General features: G+C 41.9%; 2 protein-coding genes across 3 annotated transcripts in view; one reads left to right on the plus strand and one right to left on the minus strand.

The window, feature by feature from the left end:
- Positions 1 to 20,342, plus strand: part of LOC126996503 (solute carrier family 22 member 7-like) — a 22,121-nt gene extending 1,779 nt beyond the window's left edge. The window contains exons 2-6 of the mRNA XM_050857031.1: positions 9,019 to 9,198; positions 17,755 to 17,890; positions 18,462 to 18,642; positions 18,818 to 18,921; positions 20,059 to 20,342. Of these exons, the coding sequence (XP_050712988.1) occupies positions 9,024 to 9,198; positions 17,755 to 17,890; positions 18,462 to 18,642; positions 18,818 to 18,921; positions 20,059 to 20,281 (819 nt within the window). The 5' untranslated portion in view covers positions 9,019 to 9,023 and the 3' untranslated portion in view covers positions 20,282 to 20,342. The remainder of the gene's footprint in view (positions 1 to 9,018; positions 9,199 to 17,754; positions 17,891 to 18,461; positions 18,643 to 18,817; positions 18,922 to 20,058) is intronic.
- The window catches only part of LOC126996498 (probable ATP-dependent RNA helicase DDX43), a 113,185-nt gene that overhangs the window by 32,559 nt on the left and 59,652 nt on the right, over positions 1 to 20,974 (minus strand). Inside the window, exon 2 of one of the 2 annotated variants that reach the window (XM_050857018.1) lies at positions 13,142 to 13,265. The exons of the other annotated variant lie outside the window; for it this stretch is intronic. The gene's annotated coding sequence lies outside the window, so the exon portion shown is untranslated. The remainder of the gene's footprint in view (positions 1 to 13,141; positions 13,266 to 20,974) is intronic. 2 annotated transcript variants of the gene reach the window in all.

Consider the following 20,974-nt stretch of genomic DNA (forward strand, 5'->3'; position numbering starts at 1 on the left):
TTAGCCGTTTCGGTGAAACTTTTGCTATTGCGTTGGACATATCAAAAGCTTTTGATAGGGTCTGGCACAAATCTTTGCTTTCTAAACTACCCTCCTACGGTTTCTATCCTTCTCTCTGTACCTTTATCTCCAGTTTCCTTTCTGACCGTTCTATTTCTGCCGTGGTAGACGGTCACTGTTCTTCCCCTAAATCTATTAACAGTGGTGTTCCACAGGGTTCTGTCCTATCTCCCACTCTTTTTCTGTTGTTCATTGATGACATTCTTTCCAAAACGAACTGTCCTATCCATTCCTACGCCGATGATTCCACTCTGCATTATTCAACTTCTTTTAATAGAAGACCCACCCATCAGGAACTTAACGACTCAAGGCTGGAGGCTGCAGAACGCTTAGCCTCAGACCTTACTATTATTTCCGATTGGGGCAAGAAGAACCTGGTGTCCTTCAACGCCTCAAAAACACAGTTTCTCCACCTATCCACTCGACACAATCTTCCAAACAACTATCCCCTATTCTTTGACAACACCCAGCTATCACCTTCCTCAACACTAAACATCCTCGGTCTATCCTTAACTCAAAATCTCAACTGGAAACTTCATATCTCATCTCTTACTAAATCAGCTTCCTTGAGGCTGGGCGTTCTGTACCGTCTCCGCCAGTTCTTCTCCCCTGCACAGTTGCTGTCCAAATACAGGGGCCTTGTCCGCCCTCGTATGGAGTATGCATCTCATGTGTGGGGGGGCTCCACTCACACAGCTCTTCTGGACAGAGTGGAGGCTAAGGCTCTTCGTCTCATCAGCTCTCCTCCTCATACTGATAGTCTTCTTCCTCTTAAATTCCGCCGCAGTGTTGCCTCTCTTTCTATCTTCTATCGATATTTCCACGCTGACTGCTCTTCTGAACTTGCTAACTGCATGCCTCCCCCCCTCCCGCGGCCCCGCTGCACTCGACTTTCTACTCATGCTCATCCCTATACTGTCCAAACCCCTTATGCAAGGGTTAACCAGCATCTTCACTCTTTCATCCCTCACGCTGGTAAACTCTGGAACAATCTTCCTTCATCTGTATTTCCTCCTGCCTACGACTTGAATTCTTTCAAGAGGAGGGTATCAGGACACCTCTCCTCCCGAAACTGACCTATCTTTCGGCCACCTCTTTGGATTCTTTTTAGGAGCAGCGAGTAGCGGGCTTTTTTTTTTTTATTAATGTTTACTTTTTTTGTGCCCTTGAACTGTCTCCTTTGCTGTAAAAAAAAAAAAAAAAAAAAAAAGAAAGAAAGTCTTGCAGCTTGCTTATTTCACATTAATCTGAGAATACCAGTACAAGGCCATGTGGCTGTTGGTGCCCCTGTTATTCAAATAACAATTCGGCTTGGTTTTCCAAGCCTGCTCTATTTTTTTATAACGATGATATAAACACATTTTCACTGATTTTTTGAGACACTTAAATGTTAACCTACACAAACAACATTCACACAAAACTTACACAGCTCATCACGACAAGGACAACACATAGGATAGGTGTTTGTTTGTGTATGCGTTTGTGTGAATGTTGTTTGTGTAGGTTAACATTTAAGTGTTGGTGTATGTGTGGAACAATGTGTAACGGTGGACAACAAGAGAACGTGGACGGACAGTTAAAGGTAAACGAATACAAGGAAAGTTAACGATGAAGACGCGACAAGACAGACTGGCAGACACAGTGACGATGGACATTACATGAAAACACCGAGAATCTTAGTCTCTCTTTGCAGCGCCCCATTTTCTTGTCACTGAGGGGAAGGAACACGGAATTTGAGCGGTGACTGCTACAGATTTACTTAAGGTTTTTCCTTCTCGGCCTATTGTGAGGCCTCTTGATAGTATTAAAATCGGTGTGCCTTTTGACGCCTGATACTGTTGTCGATTTGTGCATGATGAAAAGGCGACCCAATACTAGCAGCAGGGTTATGATAGTCAGGAAGGAGACGGAAAGAGAAAGAAAGGAAGGAACATTAGGAGCAGTGTGCCCCCCGGTGTCTGGTATTCAGCTATCTGTTTGTGAGGAAGTTGCGGCACACAAGTTAGTCTATCGCGACCCTGCATCGATGGGGCGCGACCCGTGGATTCAATGGGGCCACTTGGACTACAGCCCTGGGGTACAACACAAGAGGAGCCCTACTAAAGTCTGTTTCACAAGAATATTACAGGCGACCACACCTCCACTTTTTTTCTCTTGATTTTGATTAGCTCTATGTTAGCCAATCAAACCGCAGAACCCGTCAGTTTGCTTCCGCCTTGGCCGCTGGCGTCGCGACTGTGTTATGTTCTTAGTTTTTTAATACTATCTGGAATACTACACGGCCTACATGTGTTTTCTTAGTAGAATTGCCATCCTTGAGTCATTATCTATAACATTCATTCTGTAACACAAGACGACTAATTATTTTTTTCTCGTAGATATCATGTGATGAATGAAGATATTTTTTTATACGATAAAAACAAGTTTATATTTCTATCCATTTTCAAGTTAACAGTGTACTTATGTCTATTTTCTTTTGTCTCATCATAATCTTTGACAGTTTAGGCACTGTACATGTTCAGTGGTGAAATTGCGTTAAATTAAAATTGCATGGTGATGTTGAGGTGTAAATATATTTTTATATGCATCCCATAACACTGCGAGGCAGTGTGAGCACCGAGCGAGCTTCCTGGGCCAAACAAGCTTATCTTTTCCGGCGCGGTAATTGGCTGCCACTTGGCCAGTCAAAATTGAAGAGCATGAGGGGGTGAGGCCGCCTGTAATTTAGCTAGAGTGAATGATCCTTGTCTTAACTCATTGGTGACTGGAATATTAGGATCCTTCATAATTATTAGATTCCTCTCTTCCAGAGCCCTCACAACTCCCAAGACGGACCTGTTAATATATTCCTCTCCAATGCTTCGAGGGTTAACTAACTCTGCCTTTAGGGCATATACAAGTAAACGACTAGAGCAGCAGGTTTCCTCAAGCTCTGAGTTGCTGAACTGATTTGTGGGTGTGCAGGGAACGTGCTTCCACACAGCTCAGTGCAACACGTTAGGAGAGCTTGGATACACTCCGGCGTTGCTTCACGAGGAGTAACTTCCAGCAGTATAGTCTTGCAAGGCTGTGACATTTTTCTGATGGGTAATGCATTCTGATGCCACTTTAGATCCCCTTTTCAAAAAATGTAACGAAGAGGTTGCTAAAGAAGAGTCTATTTACTCTGTGATAATGTACCAAATGTCTTTCTAACCAATTATTACAGTGCATGCACCTCAATAACTTGAAAGTTGATGTGCGTCCATTTTTGGATAATTTTTCTTGGGCGGCCCATGGCCCAGCGGGGCCCAAAGAGTTTCTTGGTGGCCATCAGAGTATCTGTATATATGGGGAAAAAAAAAAAAAGCCAGTATGAATGTTGTTAGCAAAACAAGCTCTCACAATATTTTTATCAGAATTATAATAACAGATGTATTGATTGCGTGTTTAACACACACACACACACACACACACACACACACACACACACACACACACACACACACACACACACACACACACGCACGCACGCACGCACGCACGCACGCACGCACACACACACACACACACACACACACACACACACACACACACACACACACACACACACACACACACACGATAATGTAGTCCTCAAAGAAGTAATTGAACAACCACTGAAAGAAGACAAGAAAAACGTAGAGAAAGAGGTGGTAAAGGCTTTAAAGAAAAACGAAGAATTAGTAAGAGATGTAGCAGATAAGAAGAAGAGTGTAATAATATTTGGCATGAAGGAAAATAATATAATGTACAAACCAAGAAGGGAAAAGGAAGAATTGAAATCAATAAAAGACTTACTTAAGAACTTAAATGATGAAGAACTGCAAAACCATGAAGAGGAGGTGGAAGAAATCAATAGGATGGGCCCGCACATAGAAGGAAAAACAAGGCCAGTTAAATTAAGATTAAGATCGCAGAAGGCAACAGAGGAAATTTTGTACAGAACAACTAAGTTAAGGGATACAGAAGTGACGACGAACCGGCGAGACTGGACCTGGTGTTAACAAAGGGAATGCACTTGTTGAATGAATTAGGGTATGGGTGCCCCCTGGGAAAGAGTGATCACGTGATAATAGAGATGGAAACAGAGGAGGAAGGAAGTGAGGGGGAGGAATCATATAAAAGAAACAGGTTAAACTATAGGAAGGCAGACATGGAAAATCTCAGGAAATACTATGGAGAGCTAGACTGGGAAGAGTAAATGAGAACAAGCGAGGTGCAAGAAAAGTATGATATTTTTATGGAGGCGTATAAATCAGGAGTTATGAAATATGTACCAGAATATAAACCCAAAGAAAAAGGAAAAAAGGATTGGTTTAATGCAAGATGTGCTAAGGCAAAAGAAAAAAAAGAGACAAAGCGTAGAAGAGATTGAAAAGAAATAAAAACCAAAGGAATAGAGATTTCAAGATAGCGAGAAATGAATACGTGAAAATAAAGAGAGAAGAAGAGAAAGGATATGAAAAGGATATTGTCAAAAAGTGCTAGGAAGAACCTAAACTGTTTTATAGATTCATAAATGGGAATATGATAATCGGAGATCCTAAAGACATGACTGAGCTACTAAACAAAAGGTTCCAGCAAGTTTTTACAAAAGAATCACAATTCAACGAACCACAAGATAACAAGATAAATGTTCATATGGAAGAAGTCATAGTAACTAAAGAGGAGATATATAAAATGATGGAGGAGCTGGAAGAGAGGAAAGCAGTTGGACCGGATGGAGCCTCAGGTTATTTACTGAAAGAATGCAGAAATCAGCTGGTTGGACCGGTATATGATATCATTATATGCTCAATAACGGTTCCATGTCAACTGAACCAGTGCCACTTGCACCACCACCATGCGCACAGTGCCAACTGAAAACAGACAACAACTGAACAGACAACTGAACCAGTGGTCTACTGAAACCAGTGGTCAACTGAACCAGTAACCATTTGAACCAGCGACCATCCGAACCAGTGCAACTTGAACCAGTGCAACAGTACTACAGTACTATTTCAACCAGTGACCATCTGAACCAGTGGTCATCTGAACCAGTGGTCAACTGAACCAGTGGTCAACTGAACCAGTAGTGTGTAAAAAACCACCAGTACCTTGAAGACAGTACTATTTCAACCAGTGACCATCTGAACCAGTGGTCATCTGAACCAGTGCTATTTGAACCAGCAGAATTTGTTGTGACTCAACTGTATTTTTATTTCCTTCGGAAACCTACATTAAAATGGTCACACTTCATTTACAAACACAAAGAGAAAAATATTTCACAAAAAGTAATAAATAAAATAAATAAAACAAGAAAAGGAAATATAAAACTGTTATAAGCTAGGAAAGAAGAAAAAACTAAAAGAAAAAGTAAAAAAATAAATAAATAAATAAAAATATAATATAAAACTAAAAAAAAAAAAAGGTCCGCGACAGCATCCCGACTCCACGTGTCGCAGGACTGGGACCAGCTCAAAATAAAAATGGCTTTGCATAAGCGCGTGGTTTAAGCTGGTGCAGGGAGGATGCTAACATAAACGAGTTACACCTGTAATGAAAGGGTTACACAACGGAGCACAGTACCATCGGCCTTCGAAAAAGGGTTAAATTGTATTACACGGTCACTGGCTGAAATAGTACAAATTCAGTACAAATCCTAGGATTATTTCCTGCTTTAATTAAGTACAAAGCCTAGGGTTATTTCTTGTTTTAATTCAGTACAAAGCCTAGGCTTATTTCTTGTTTTAATTCAATACAAAGCCTAGGATTATTTTTTGCTTTAATTCAGTACAAAGCCTAGGGTTATTTTTTGCTTTAATTCAATACAAAGCCTAGGATTATTTTTTGCTTTAATTCAATACAAAGCCTAGGATTATTTTTTGTTTTAATTCAATACAAAGCCTAGGGTTATTTTTTGCTTTAATTCAGTACAAAGCCTAGGATTATTTCTTGTTTTAATTCAATACAAAGCCTAGGGTTATTTTTTGCTTTAATTCAGTACAAAGCCTAGGATTATTTCTTGTTTTAATTCAATACAAAGCCTAGGATTATTTTTTGCTTTAATTCAGTACAAAGCCTAGGATTATTTCTTGTTTTAATTCAATACAAAGCCTAGGATTATTTTTTTTAATTCAATACAAAGCCGCTTTAATTCAGTACAAAGCCTAGGATTATTTTTGTTTTAATTCAGTACAAAGCCTAGGGTTATTTTTGCTTTAATTCAGTACAAAGCCTAGGATTATTTTTTGTTTTAATTCAATACAAAGCCTAGGATTATTTTTTGTTTTAATTCAATACAAAGCCTAGGATTATTTTTGCTTTAATTCAGTACAAAGCCTAGGATTATTTTTGCTTTAATTCAGTACAAAGCCTAGGATTATTTTTGCTTTAATTCAGTACAAAGCCTAGGGTTATTTCTTGTTTTAATTCAATGCAAAGCCTAGGATAATTTGTTGTTTTAATTCAGTATGCGTGGTTTAGCTGGTGCAGGGAGGATGCTAACATAAACGAGTTACACCTGTAATGAAAGGGTTACAACGGAGTACAGTACCATCGGCCTTCGAAAAAGGGTTAAATTGTATTACACGGTCACTGGCTGAAATAGTACTGGTTCAAGTACTACTGGTTCAGTTTGCACTGGTTCAAGTTGCACTGGTTCAGATGACCACTGGTTCAGATGGTCACTGGTTGAATTAGTACTGGTTCAAGTACTACTGGTTCAGTTTGCACTCTGGGTTGCACTGGTTCAAATGACCACTGGTTCAGATGGTCACTGGTTGAATTAGTACTGGTTCAAGTAGTAGTACTGGTTCAGTTTGCACTGGTTCAAGTAGCACTGGTTCAGATGACCACTGGTTCAGATGGTCACTGGTTGAATTAGTACTGGTTCAAGTAGTAGTACTGGTTCAGTTTGCACTGGTTCAAGTAGCACTGGTTCAGATGACCACTGGTTCAGATGGTCACTGGTTGAAATAGTACTGGTTCAGTTTACACTGGTTCAGATGGTTACTGGTTCAAATGACCACTGGTTCAAATGACCACTGGTTCACTTGACAACTGGTTCAGTTGACCACTGGTTCAGTTGACCACTGGTTCAGTTGGCACTGGTGCATGTGGTACTGGTGCAAGTGGCACTGGTTCAGTTGACCGGCAACCCTCAATAACAACTGGCAAAGTACCAAAGGAGTGGCGGAGGGCTGAAGTGTCCCTATATACAAAAGTGGTAAAAAGGAAGAACCCCTAAACTACAGACCTGTATCATTGACCAGTGTAGTATGTAAAATATGTGAGGTGATAAGTAAACAATGGACGAGATTTCTAGAAGAGCATAATATAATCACAAGTAAACAATATGGCTTTAGAAAAGGGCGCTCATGTGTAACAAACTTACTGAGCTTTTACTCAAGAGTGACAGACATAATACAGGAGAGGGACGGATGGGCTGACTGCGTTTACTTGAACCTGAAGAAGGCGTTCGACAAAGTTCCACATAAAAGACTACTATGGAAGCTGGAGAATAAAGGAGGATTGAAAGGATAAATGATGAACTGGATGGAAAGTTACTTAAGGGGAAGAGAGATAAGAACAGTGGTAAAGAACATGAAATCGGAATGGAAAATTGTAGAGAGTGGAGTGCCTCAAGGATCGGTATTGGCACCATTACTTTTCCTAGTATATGTAAACGATATGTCAGAGGGGTAAACTGTTATATGAGCCTGTTTGCAGACGATGCAAAACTGCAAAGACATATAAGAAACAGTAAAGACTGTGAAATTCTGCAAGATAACCTGGACAAGATTTGGGAATGGAGTATGAAATGGGAGATGTAATTCAATGTGAAGAAATGTCATGTAATGGAAATGGAAAAGAGTGAAGGGAGACCAAAATGGACATATAAAATGGGAGATGGAGAAATATTAAAGAAAGTTCAAGAAGAGAGGGATCTGGGAGTGACAATACAAGATAATCAAAGCCTGAGAGTTATGTTAACAGGATATTCGGTGATACGTATAAAATGGTGAGAAATATAGGATTAGCATTCCACTATATGGATAAGGATATGATGAAAAAGTTAATAACCACTATGATAAGACCAAAACTGGAATATGCGGAGGCGGTGTGGTCTCCCCATAAGAAGAAACACATAAAAAACCTAGAAAGAATACTAAGGATGGTAACAAAAATGGATTCAGAACTGGAGGGATTGATATATGAAGAAAGATTAAAGGAAATGGACCTACCAACATTGGAACAAAGAAATGGGAGACCTAATACAAATTTATAAATTATTGAGTAAAATGGAAGAAGTAGACAATGAGGAGTTAATACTAAGAGAAGGAATAAACACCAGGAACACAAGAGGACACAGTAAAAAATTGAGGAAGGGAAGATGTTTGAGAGACATAAAGAAATATAGCTTCCCGCAAAGAAATATAGAGGTTTGGAACACACTAAGTGAGGATGTAGTATCGGTGAAGAGTGTGCAAAACTTTAAGGAAAAGTTGGACAAATACAGATACGGAGACGGGACAACACGAGCGTAAGCCCAGGCCCTGTAAAACTACAACTAGGTAAATACAACTAGGTAAGCACACACACACACACACACACACACACACACACACACACACACACACACACACACACACACACACGTATTTTTCTTATTTCAATATAAGGAAGTGACAGCTGGTAGCTATTTATTCGATCACCATACTGTTGTTTGTTTTACATGATAATGTTGTGATGGAATCATTTTGGGGCCACCAAGGCCGTCCAGGCCCTGGAGCGATGTACTTAGCACTTTACCTCACAGACCCTGAGTCCAGGAAAGATTACATTAATGACCTTCCCTCAACCCCTGACAGGATAGAGTAAGCCACGTAAGGGTGACGAATATAGTTCACAGGAGGTGTAAACATGACGCTGCATAATGGCCTCCTTGTCGCACAGGAAAGATGGATACAAATGCTCCTGAACCAGCCACAGAGGAAGGGTTCAAGGACGACCCCCGCGAGGCTCAGAAGGACCATGACGATCCGCTGGCGGGGGCGACGACCTTCGAGGACCTGATGAAGGTGGTGGGCCCTTACGGCCGCTGGACGATCATGGTGGTGTTCGTCTGTGCCGTTGGTACGTACGCACGCACGCACGCACGCATGATGCCACCCTGTTCTGTGTTGTGTGTATTTGTCACACGAGTGTCAGCTATGTTTAGGCCCCCTTCACACGAGCGGTTTTCTCCCGCGCGATTTTTCAGGCGCGGTTTAGAAATCACTACCATCCATATCAGACCCCATGACATACCGTTTTTCGCAAATATCTTTCAAACGAAGACTCGGATCAGCATGGTGCTGTGGCACGGATTGTTTCACACACTCCGCTAATTTTTGACGCTATTGTGGACTGCCAGATGCGGTTAATTATGGCGTTTACTCTTGACTGTGATGGCAAAACCTACGCGAGCCACTTACACATTCGGACAGGTGAGGCGTGACGTATTTGTGACGTGTATCCACCAACTACCTCCACCCCTGGCTTCCCCTACTCCCACCCTCTCTCTCTCTCTCTCTCTCTCTCTCTCTCTCTCTCTCTCTCTCTCTCTCTCTCTCACACAGTGTACATGAGAGGTGAAGTTATGCACACCTATGACTTGTCTATAATGGCGAATATCTCGAAAGTATATGCTAAGTATGGTTGGGTGTTTTATGCACACGACTGTTTTATCTGTAACTACGAAATATAACTTTGATTCATTATTTACCTATTCACACTTATCCTTAATTTGTTCTCGATATTCTCTTGGTCAGATATATGGAAGAGTCGTAGTGCAATGACTCCTTTGCACCCACGCGGACATCGTAGTATGTTGGTCATGGCTGACAGCGATGAAAAACTCCTTCCTCCACAGGACGTGGGTATCAGCCGTCTATCGGCAGCGTGCCTGATACTTACCATGTTACGTACCTTTTTCACTTACCAAATACGGTGTAACGGTGAAACAAGCAATAACATCAATTACGATTGCTTGCGTAAACTATCCAACCTTAATCAGCATATAATTTCTACTTATCTGCCATTAATTCAAGTCACATGTGTGCATGGGTTCATATATCGTGTACAGCGCAAGTGGAAAAAAGAGAGAGAGAGAGAGAGAGAGAGAGAGAGGAGGGTAGGAGGGAGGGAATGAGAGGGGTGGGAGTAGGGGAAGCCAGGGGTGGAGGTAGTTGGTGGATACACGTCATAAATACGTCACGCCTCACCTGTCCGAATGTGTAAGTGGCTCGCGTAGGTTTTACCATCACAGTCAAGAGTAAACGCCATAATTAACCGCATCTGGCAGTGCACAATAGCGTCAAAAATTAGCGGAGTGTGTGAAACAATCCGTGCCACAGCACCATGCTGATCCGAGTCTTCGTTTGAAAGATATTTGCGAAAAACGGTATGTCATGGGGTCTGATATGGATTAGTAGAGTTCAATGGGGCCCTTCACACGCTAGCCGCGCGGCTTACGGCCGTATTCTCAGTGATTCTCTTCCCCCTTCCCGCGAGGAAACGAGGCTTCGTGGACCAAATGGTATGCTCAGTGACGAGGAGTGTCTTTGATGCAGCGCGCGAAGCGGCGAGCGGGAAAGAAATGAACTAATTTCCTCTCTTGACGAAGAGGAGGTGAAGGCCCGCTCTTCGCTAATATCTTCGCACATTTAATGCTTTATTACAACATTTTTCCATGTTGCTGTATTATTAATTGGGTATAAGAACAATTTAAATTTTTTAGGCCTTATATAAAAAGTCATACAATGCGAGAAACATTATTTTTTTCTGTTTATTCAAGACTTCACGGTTCCCATGATAATTTAAGCCAACACTGGAACGCACCTCCAAGCCAGCATGCCCCGCCCTTCAGACTCAACTATTCACAACAGTTCTCCTTTTTAAGCGTTTGTAGGGCGGGCACTTCAAACCATAAGCATGAAGAGTGCTGGGACAAATTTAAAAGTGACGGACTGACAGCTAGGCTTCGGCCTCCGGGCGAATGTTTCACAAGTCTGTATGAATATGTGGTGCTATGTGGTACTCCGTGCTGGGCTTCCCACAGCCAATCTCCAAACTCGTGACGTCACCTGTGGGTGGAGCTTAGCAAAGCTCAGCAATATAGATGATACCATTTTCCACCCACTGATAGGAGCTCTAAAGCTAGTTAAAAATATATTTATAAGGGAGAAATAACGAAGGGAGAAAGAGATCTCATGGAACAGGAGGAAAATAAAGAAAATAAAAGCAGTTTATTCTAACGAGGTCTCCTAAGCTCCGCCCACAGGTAACGGGACGATATCAGAGCGAAGCAAACATAGCCACAGATACCAACTAATTAAGCCCATCAATGTAAATTTTCTGCTATATAAAGTGTATGTCACTGTATCAAGCACTGCTTACATAAGTACTTGCCACACAATATTTTCCATTATAGAAATGTACCTAAAATGCATTAATGTTTCGGTTTTCAACGTTTGTTTGATTTGCAGTAGTACCAACACTACACGGAAAGATTGTTTCGAAGGGGGAAGAGAAACTAGGGTTTGAAAATATCTCTTCACGGAAACACACTCTCTAAGCGACGCTTCGACGAAGAGGGAAGAGCTTCACTGAAAATTCCGCCGTTAACTCCCGCGCGGCAGTGCTGCGTGCACTGCTAACCCGCGCGGCGTGGGTGTAGTAGCAAGATCTACAGTACCAGGTCTCCTCATTTCCGACGTCTTTTTTTCAGATGGCGCACGCCACACGTCCACAGGCTGTTTTGAGTAGGGGGCAGGGGGGGATGGGGTCAGTTCTCTTCCAACCTCCGTGCAGTAGTAGCAGCTGGGGGTCAGCCCCGCCCGGCACCTTGCCACACTCAACACCTATCGTTTCCTCTGATATGTCAGCTGTTTACTACCTGCAAATAAATTTAATCAAGTAACTGGATAATGCAATAAGGTCATATATTAAGATTGTTTAGTTTTTAGAATAACAACAAGGATTTTGTATAAATACCACGGCACATGACAGTGTTTGAATACAACTGTCGTGACGTGGTATTGATGCAAAATCTTTGTTCTTATCCTAAAAACTGAACAATCTTAACACTATATGACCATATTGGATTATCCAGTTATGTAATTAGATTCATTTGAAGGTAGTACACAGCTGACATACTATAAAAAACGAGAGGTGTTGAGTGTGGCAAAGTGAGGGGCGGGGCTGACCCCCAACTGCTACTACCCCCACCCGCCAGTTTCTCGTGAAAATAGTATAGGTCAAGCTAAGTTGAGAGTGTTATGTTAGGTGTATATATATATATATATATATATATATATATATATATATATATATATATATATATATATATATATATAGATATATATATATATATATATTCAATCATAACCTAAACCTCACCTAATCCAACCTAAACCTGACCAAACAAATAGGTAAGGTTAGGTTTAGGTTAGGTTAGGTTGGCGTTTTATCATACAAGAAATTGACTGTGTATAAATACCACGACACTTAACGTTGGAATACAACTGTCGTGTCGTGGTATTTATGCAAAATCTTTGTTATTATCCTTAAAATGAAACAATCTTAACACTATCTGACCACAGTCTCATAGGTTAGACGTGTTATAACCCTTTAAATGAAAAGAAGGTAGCTGTTGGTGTGCCATACCTGTCTTGGTAAAACTTTAGAATCACACCCAACTCACTATAATGATTAAAGCATTATTTTTCTTCAAATCTATTTGCTAAGCATCACTGATAATCTTTCCATTACAGTTACTCATTTCTGCGATTTTAAAATGCAGGGAAGTATTACTATTTTAAAGTTGATAAGTTTCTATCGGCATGTTTGTTCAAGAAGTAGTAGGCTAGGTAGTCCTGAAAACAGGTGTGATGATAGTCACACTAGTCATTAATATCCCACGTTGTATGGTGGAGTGCATCACAACCTTTATTCATAAAAAGGCGCTGCCAGAAATTCTTGCCAATACTGGTCATGCTTGCTTGAATATGAAGTAGCCACAGAACACTATACTTACATCAACGAGATATCGGTTATATCCAAAGTAACAACGCCGTCAACAGTTTCATTCTTCTCCCTAAGTATCTCTTCCACTTTCAGGTCAACTGGATCAAGGGGAGGTGCTTGTGGCCCACCAGCACCTAAAAGGTCCAATACAGAATTAATGATTAATACCATATTGTTCTTCATTGTGAATCAATCATAAATGCAAATGAAAGGCTTTCCTAATTATAGTTTTGGTGGTTTATTTTTTTTACTGTATTCATTCCTTTTGAGTTTATTTATATTGCTACTCTACAAAATTTGGTATGGTTACGTTACTACTACTAGGTTTAGGTTTGGTTTATCTCTGCGCTGCAGTATTTTCTAGTTTAAAGTCATTCATAATTTCTGTGCGCTTCAGGATAAGTGACCTTCATTTACACTATGTCCAAACTTAAACCAGGCATAACCTAACCTCACCTTGAGGTTGCACCAAAAAGCCCTACAGAAGAAAATAGTACATATATGAATTACCTTGTACTGTGACTGAATTAGTGAAGAAGGTTGTTGGAATTATCTCCAAATTAATCATACACTTCATTTCCATTAAAATATAATTAATTAAATAAATAAAAACACCTGATTGATAGAACTCCTTTCTGACGGCAGCGATTTTCTTACGGGAGTGGAACAGCACAGTGCACCATTTATTGATGACCTCCTCCTCCGTTCACCTCACTGATATATTAGAAGCGTTTACTGAAGGGGGCCTTATAGGGAAGCAGCAACCTTCTTTCTTGTGTTGTGCTGCTTATCACGCGAGTGTTTGCCGTCAGCATAGTAATGACAACGCAGTAATACACATAAAGTAGCACAAGGATTTAATAATTATCCACATAATCCACATCAACCTTCTTAATGATGTGCGGTGTTGTTTGTAGCACGAGTATTATTAATAAGCAAACCAGTACTAACCGAGTTTACACACACACACACACACACACACACACACACACACACACACACACACACACACACACCGGCCCGGTAGCTCAGTGGTTCCAGGATGAACTAAACAGACTAAACAGATTGTATGACTGGGCGGATAAATGGCAGATGGAGTTCAATGTAGGGAAGTGCAGTATTCTGAGTGTAAGTAGGAACAACCCCTTTCATAACTATTGCTTAAATGACACTCTCATAAGCAGGTCTGGGTGCGAGAGGGATTTAGGGGTTTTAGTGAGCTCTGATCTCCGTCCAAGGGCACAATGCATTCAAGCTAGAAATCGAGCAAATAGGGTACTGGGATTTATTTCAAGGAGCGTAAGCAACAGAAGCCCCGAAGTCTTCCTCAAACTATATTTATCATTACTTAGACCTCATCTTGACTATGCGGTTCAGTTCTGGTCACCTTACTGTAGAATGGATATCAAAATGTTAGAATCGGTGCAGAGGAGGATGACTAAGATGATTCAGGGGTTGAGAAACTTGTCATGCGAGGAAAGACTCAAACAGTTAAACTTGCATTCTCTAGAAAGGCGAAGGGTGCGTGGAGACATGATCGAGGTTTATAAATGGATGAAGGGCTTTAATAAGGGGGATATTCATATGGTTTTGTTGGTAAGAGAACCGGGTAGGACACGAAGTAATGGGTTTAAACTGGATAAATTCAGATTCAACAGGGACATAGGCAAAAATTGGTTTACTAACAGGGTGGTGGATGAGTGGAATAGGCTTAGCAGTCATGTGGTGAGTGCCAATACAATTGTCACATTCAAAAATAGGTTAAATAAATTCATGGACAGCGATATTAGGTGGGGTTAGATACACGGGAGCTTAGGTTCAAAGGAGCTGCCTTGTACAGGCCTACCGGCCTCTTGCAGACTCCTACGTTCTTATGTTCTTCTTTTGTTAGAGCGTCTGCCTGACAACCAGAAGGACCGGGGTTCGATTCCCCGGCCGGGTGAAGATAAGTTGGGTTTATCTTCTTTCACGTGTAGCCCCTGTTCACCTAGCAGTGAGTAGGTACGCGACGTAAGGCGAGGAGTTGTGACCTCATTGTCGCGGTGTGTTGTGTGTGAGTGGTCTCAGTCCTCCCCAAAGATCGGTCACTGAGCTCTGAGCTCCTTCCGTAGGGGAACGGCTGGCTGTCTCGAGAGACCCGCAGCAGACCAAGAGGTGAATTACACACACACACACACACACACACACACACACACACACACACACACACACACACACCTGCCTTCGGCCGCAGCCCCCATCTATCAGTGTTGTGGGTGCCCTCCCCTACCACGCCTCCCTTTCATAAGACCGTTACTAAGACTTATCGTCCGCTCTCCGACACAAGCATCCGTGACTGTGGCCAGTGGATAACACACCACCCGTGGACTGGGGTGATTGAGTCTGTGTATGTGGAATTGGACGAAATATCAAGACACAGTAATGGAAACATACCATCGCTCCCTCCAGCAGAAAACTGCAAATCCATCAAGCTGATGCGCTCAGGATGACATCGCGTATCAAGAGATTAATGCAGGAGAACCAGTGCCTTTAAATGTGGTGACAGTGGCAAGTACAAGTCGCTCAGGAACAAAGTGATTAGGGGAGTCAAAGCAGCCATAAAGGCATACTATCCCACAAAAAACAAAAAAACAGAACACTTAAGGCAAACCAACATCAGTCAGTGGTATAAGAAAATCAAAGACCTGACGGGCCAAAATAAACACACACTAACCACCCTCCCCTGTGTTCCATACCTCACTGACGGAGAGGGAGGCAGCAGAGACCATAAACTCACACTTTTCAAACATATGCTAGATTCTCGCCCCCCTGACTCTACCCGCCTCTCGGCCTTGTTACCAGTCCCTCCCCCTCCCTGGCCCAGTGGAAGAGTATGAGGTAGCCAAACGCCTCCAGCACCTTCGGGTGAAGAGGTCCGTGACACCCGTGACACCAAATGACCTCCCAGTAAAACTGTGCAAAGAATTGTCCACCGAGATGTCAAAGCCTCTCACCTCCATAATTAGTGTCTCTCCCCGTCAGAGCATTTGCTCCTCGGATTGGAAGACTTCATATGTCTCCCCCCCTCCCCAAAACCACTCACCCCACCTCTTATAATGAGTTCAGGGTCATATCCATTACCAACATGCCCAGCCATATATGCGAGAGTTTTGTGTTTGACTGGACTTATGCTGATATTGCCCGTCACATTGATCCCCAACAATTTGGCAGCATCAAATCTACTTCCACTACACACTGCTTTGCTAGTCTTCTGGATTTTGTTTATAAATCTCTCGAAAAGAGGAAAGCTGCAGTCACTAACTTTCATTGATTTTACTGAGGCTTTTGATCTTGTCAATCAACACTTAATAATTGAAAAAGCAGTGAAGCTTGGAGTGCGTCCAAGCCTTGTGGAGTGGCTGGCAAGTTTTCTGTCAACGAAGCCAGGGCGTTCGCTACCGCTCCACCACCTCCCCTCCCCAGCCCATAACATGTGGAGTACCTGAGGACGAGGATGGGGCCGCTCTGCTTCCTTATCCTCATCAATGACGCCCTGACTGACACAGGCCACCGCTGGAAGAACGTCTACAACTCCACCACTGCTGTCGAAGTAAATAGCGCCAAACCTGACTTTAGCGAGCTTCAGGACACCATCAACAAGCTGAAGCGGTGAAAGTTCACCAACGATGTCACTATCAACACTGCCAAAATTGAGGTGATGCGCATCAACCTGGGACCACAAAACGACATACCTCCCACTATCACCATTGGCCAACACGCCTCCAGGTGGTGCGGACAACCAAGCTCCTTGTCGTCACAATTAATAACGAACTTAACAAGGAGGCTCACGTTCCCACGGTCACCTGAGCTGTTACTTACCGCCTCTACCTTCTCAGACGACTAAAATCTCTGGGAGTTCCTTCTTGTGAGTTGACTCATATCTATAAAGCCTTCATTCTCCCCAAGCTCACGTACGCCTCACCTGCCTGGTCATCTAGTCTTACGGCTACTCAGAGAGAAAAGGTGGAGAGAGTGCACAAGAGAGAATTGAGGACTAAACTTGGCACTGTCTACACAACCTGCGAGGAGGCACTTCAAGCCCTGGGCATGTCCAAGCTATGTGACCAATTTGTCATGACACTTGAGAAGTTCGGGCGGCGGCTTCTCGCCCACCTAAACCTCCTCCCTCCCCCAGCCCCTCAACCTCAAAGGTCGACGAGGAATGTCTTCCGCTTGATCCCCATCAGGGCTAGAACAGAGATATAAAGAATAGTACCATATTCACCATAGTCAATATCATCAACACGCTCTCCCACTCGCAAACTTAGCTGGTTTGTTAGTTTACATTTGACAATACATGTTCCCCCTTGTCCCTTGCTGCCTCGTATCCAAGGTCAATTGCTTGTTACCTTGTGTCTTGTTGTTATTGCTATGTATGTTTGTATATTTTCAGCCGCAAGGCTGCCTTTTATTCTCAATAAACCGTTTATTATTATTATTATTATTATTATTATTATTATTATTATTATTATTATTATTATTATTATTATTATTATTATTATTATTATTATTATTATTATTATTACACACACACACACACACACACACACACACACACACACACACACACACACACACACACAGGCAACGTTCCTTTGGCGTCGAGCAACATGACGTACCAGCTGGTGGGCGCCACTCCCGATCACTGGTGTAGCGTGGCGCCGCTCCTCGGTGCCAACTGGACCCAACAACAGATAATATCCTTCGCCATCCCCACCAGGTGACGTGCTTACCTATTTGTTCTGACCTTTTCGGGACCCGAGTTAAGCTCGTATACGAGCTACCCTGTTTATGAGACATATATCACATAAACAGGGTAGCTTTTGTAAACCTAATTACAGCACTCATATTTTCCATAAAAATATATAATGCATATTGTACAAATATTTCACCTTGTGTTTATTCCTGTGTTACTATTCGCAGATGAGTTATCAGTAGCAGAAAAGTTCTTTGAAGAGTATTTTTCATCACAAGGTTACAAACACCGATTTATAAAAAAAAAAAGGAAGGAGACCAAAAATAAAGTTTGGCTCTTCTATACGGCATAGGAATTATTGCGATTTAATGCAGCTTTGGATCCTGTCATGTTACTGTAAAGCCTCAAGTCACGTCTGTACACGACAGCGAATACATCTCAACGGAACCTTTTGTCGGCACAGACTCCACTCTGGCCGCTGTGGCGCTTCCGAGGACTGTTTTGCTCCATATATCCCCCTCCTGCTTATATTCTTAGTGTTACTGTTCTCGTCTGGGCCGAGGCAGTAGCAATCTAACTCGCCCCTGCCTGACAGGAGCGACACGGGACGGCTGGACGGCTGCGTCATGAGGGACTACAATTACGAGGCCGCAGCGGCGCTGGGTTACGAGGGCGCCATGGCCAACGCATCGCTGCTGCTGGCTTCCAACGACACACTCGCCTGTCCATCCCGGAGCTTCAACCACTCACAACATCCGGACACCTACGTCACCGAGGTGGACTTGGGATGCGCTTGGTTATTGCTGACTTACTCACTCTGGGGATGATTTGTTGGCTGTCTTCTGGTGTATTCTCTGGCTTCTTTTGTATACAACAGCTTGTTGCAGGCATTCTGAAACTTATTTTGGAATACTTTTTTTCTCTGTCTATCTCTCTATCTATTTCTCGCAGTGGGACCTGGTGTGTGATCGAAGGCACTTGTACGCCAGCAGTCAAGCTGCCGTCTCTGTTGGCGGTTTCTTCGCCAGTCTGCTGTGCAGCCACATCTTAGATATGTAATGTACCTGCTTCCTATGCTTCACACTGCCTTAATAGATATTTAGTCATGGCCAGGCGACGTCTACCCTTAGCACCGACCACTCGTGGAGTTGTTTAAATTTACTTTTGTGGTTTGTTTTAGAACAAAACACTACACCATGATAAACTTTTATACACATTATGCAAAAGGTAAATAATTCATCTAGAAAGACGTTGAATAGAGAAAGTTGAGGTGCTTCAAGGATTTGTTGGCTGGTGTGGACTAAAGTAAAAAAGATAAATGTGCAAAAGATACACAGAGAAACCAGTAGAGATTTGAAGAAACACACACACACACACACACACACACACACACACACACACACACACACACACACACACACACACACACACACAGATAGATAGATAGATAGATATTTATTGACCACAACTTACAATAAAAACGCATCGATCTCTATTTAACAAAATGGTCCAAAAAATAGTATTTCTTTAAAATTCAGAATGAAAATATACACAAGACAAAAACGCAGAATACGTACAAGTTAATAAAAACACTTAGCACCACAAAACATGCAGCACTTTAAACGAATAAAACACACAAGAAACACGTTAAAAATAAACAAACAAATAAAAATAACTAAAACAGTTGAAATCTATAAAGCACACTGGACTATATTTTAAACTCAGAATGAAAATACACACTAAACAAAAGCGCAGAATACGTACAAGGTAATAAGAACACATAAAACACCACAAAACTTACAGCACATAAAACGAATGAGGTTTACAATATGTACACGTGTGGTTACAGTACTAGATGGGGTTTACAATATTTACGTGTGTGGTGGAATACTGGATGAGGTAGACAATATTTACATGTGGTTGCAATACTGGGTGAATGTGTGTGGTTGCAGTGCTGGGTTAGGCTACGTTACAATATTTACGATGTGTGTCTGTATAACTGGATGAGATTTAAAAAAAAAAAATTGTGAATGGTTACAATATTGGGTGGGGTTCATAATATTTACGTGTGTATGGTTGCAATGCTGGATGAGCTTTACAATATTTACGTTTGGTTAAAGTAGTGGAAGAGGGTTATAACTGTGGCATAGGATCCTCATGTCTACAAGTGTGATATCTTCCCGGACATGCAGCACGGGCAGGCGGTCTGCCTTGGTCGTCGCCTGCCTCATCAACATCGTTATGAGCTTCGTGCTGGCCTTGGCACCAAACATCACAGTCTACATTATATTAAAGGCGATTATTGAGATCCTCCAATTGATAACCTACATTGCTGGCTTTGTATTAGGTGAGTTAACCGAGAAAACAATAATAATTTGCTCACTGTCTAACTCCCTATTGAAAGTGTCAAATTAATATCTTTATACTTTCATTTCTTTCTTCGTCGGCATTTCCTATGAATCAAGTTCTTTCAAAAAGGATGTAAAGAAAAAAACAATGCTTTTGCAAGCTTCTTCTGTCTCTTGTTTGCAAGAGCAGTGCTTTGTGAGATTGTTTTTAATTCATATTTTGCTTTCCCCTTGGCATTATATAAAAAAAAAAAAAAAACGTGATTGTAATAGGAGGACGTACTGGTATTGTACTCATCTTTACATCTATTCCCCATTCCTCTCATAGTCTCCCCCTAGGACTTGAAATGTCTCCTCAAGTGGCACTCGATTTTTAAAAAAAATTTACAGCACTGAGAGCAACTCACTGGCAACAAAAAAGAAAATGTAGAAAAAAAAAAAAGCACGCCAACTGTAGCACCCATACAGCGAAAAGTATAGAGTGGCCAAAAGAGAGGTCAATTTCGGATGGAGAGGTGTCTTCATACACTCTTCTTGAAAGAGGTCAAGTCATAGGCAGGAGGAAATGCAGACGAAGGAAGGCTGTTCCAGAGTTTACCAGTATAAGGGATGGAAGAGTGAAAATGCTGGTTAACTCTTGCATAAGGGGTTTGGACAGTATAGGGATGAGCTTGAGTAGAAAGTCGTGTGCAGCGGGGCCGCGGGAGGGGGGGAGGCATGCAGTTAGCAAGTTCAGAAGAGTAGTCAGCATGAAAATATC

Source organism: Eriocheir sinensis, chromosome 10 (assembly GCF_024679095.1).
Source record: "Eriocheir sinensis breed Jianghai 21 chromosome 10, ASM2467909v1, whole genome shotgun sequence".
NCBI lineage: Eukaryota > Metazoa > Arthropoda > Malacostraca > Decapoda > Varunidae > Eriocheir > Eriocheir sinensis.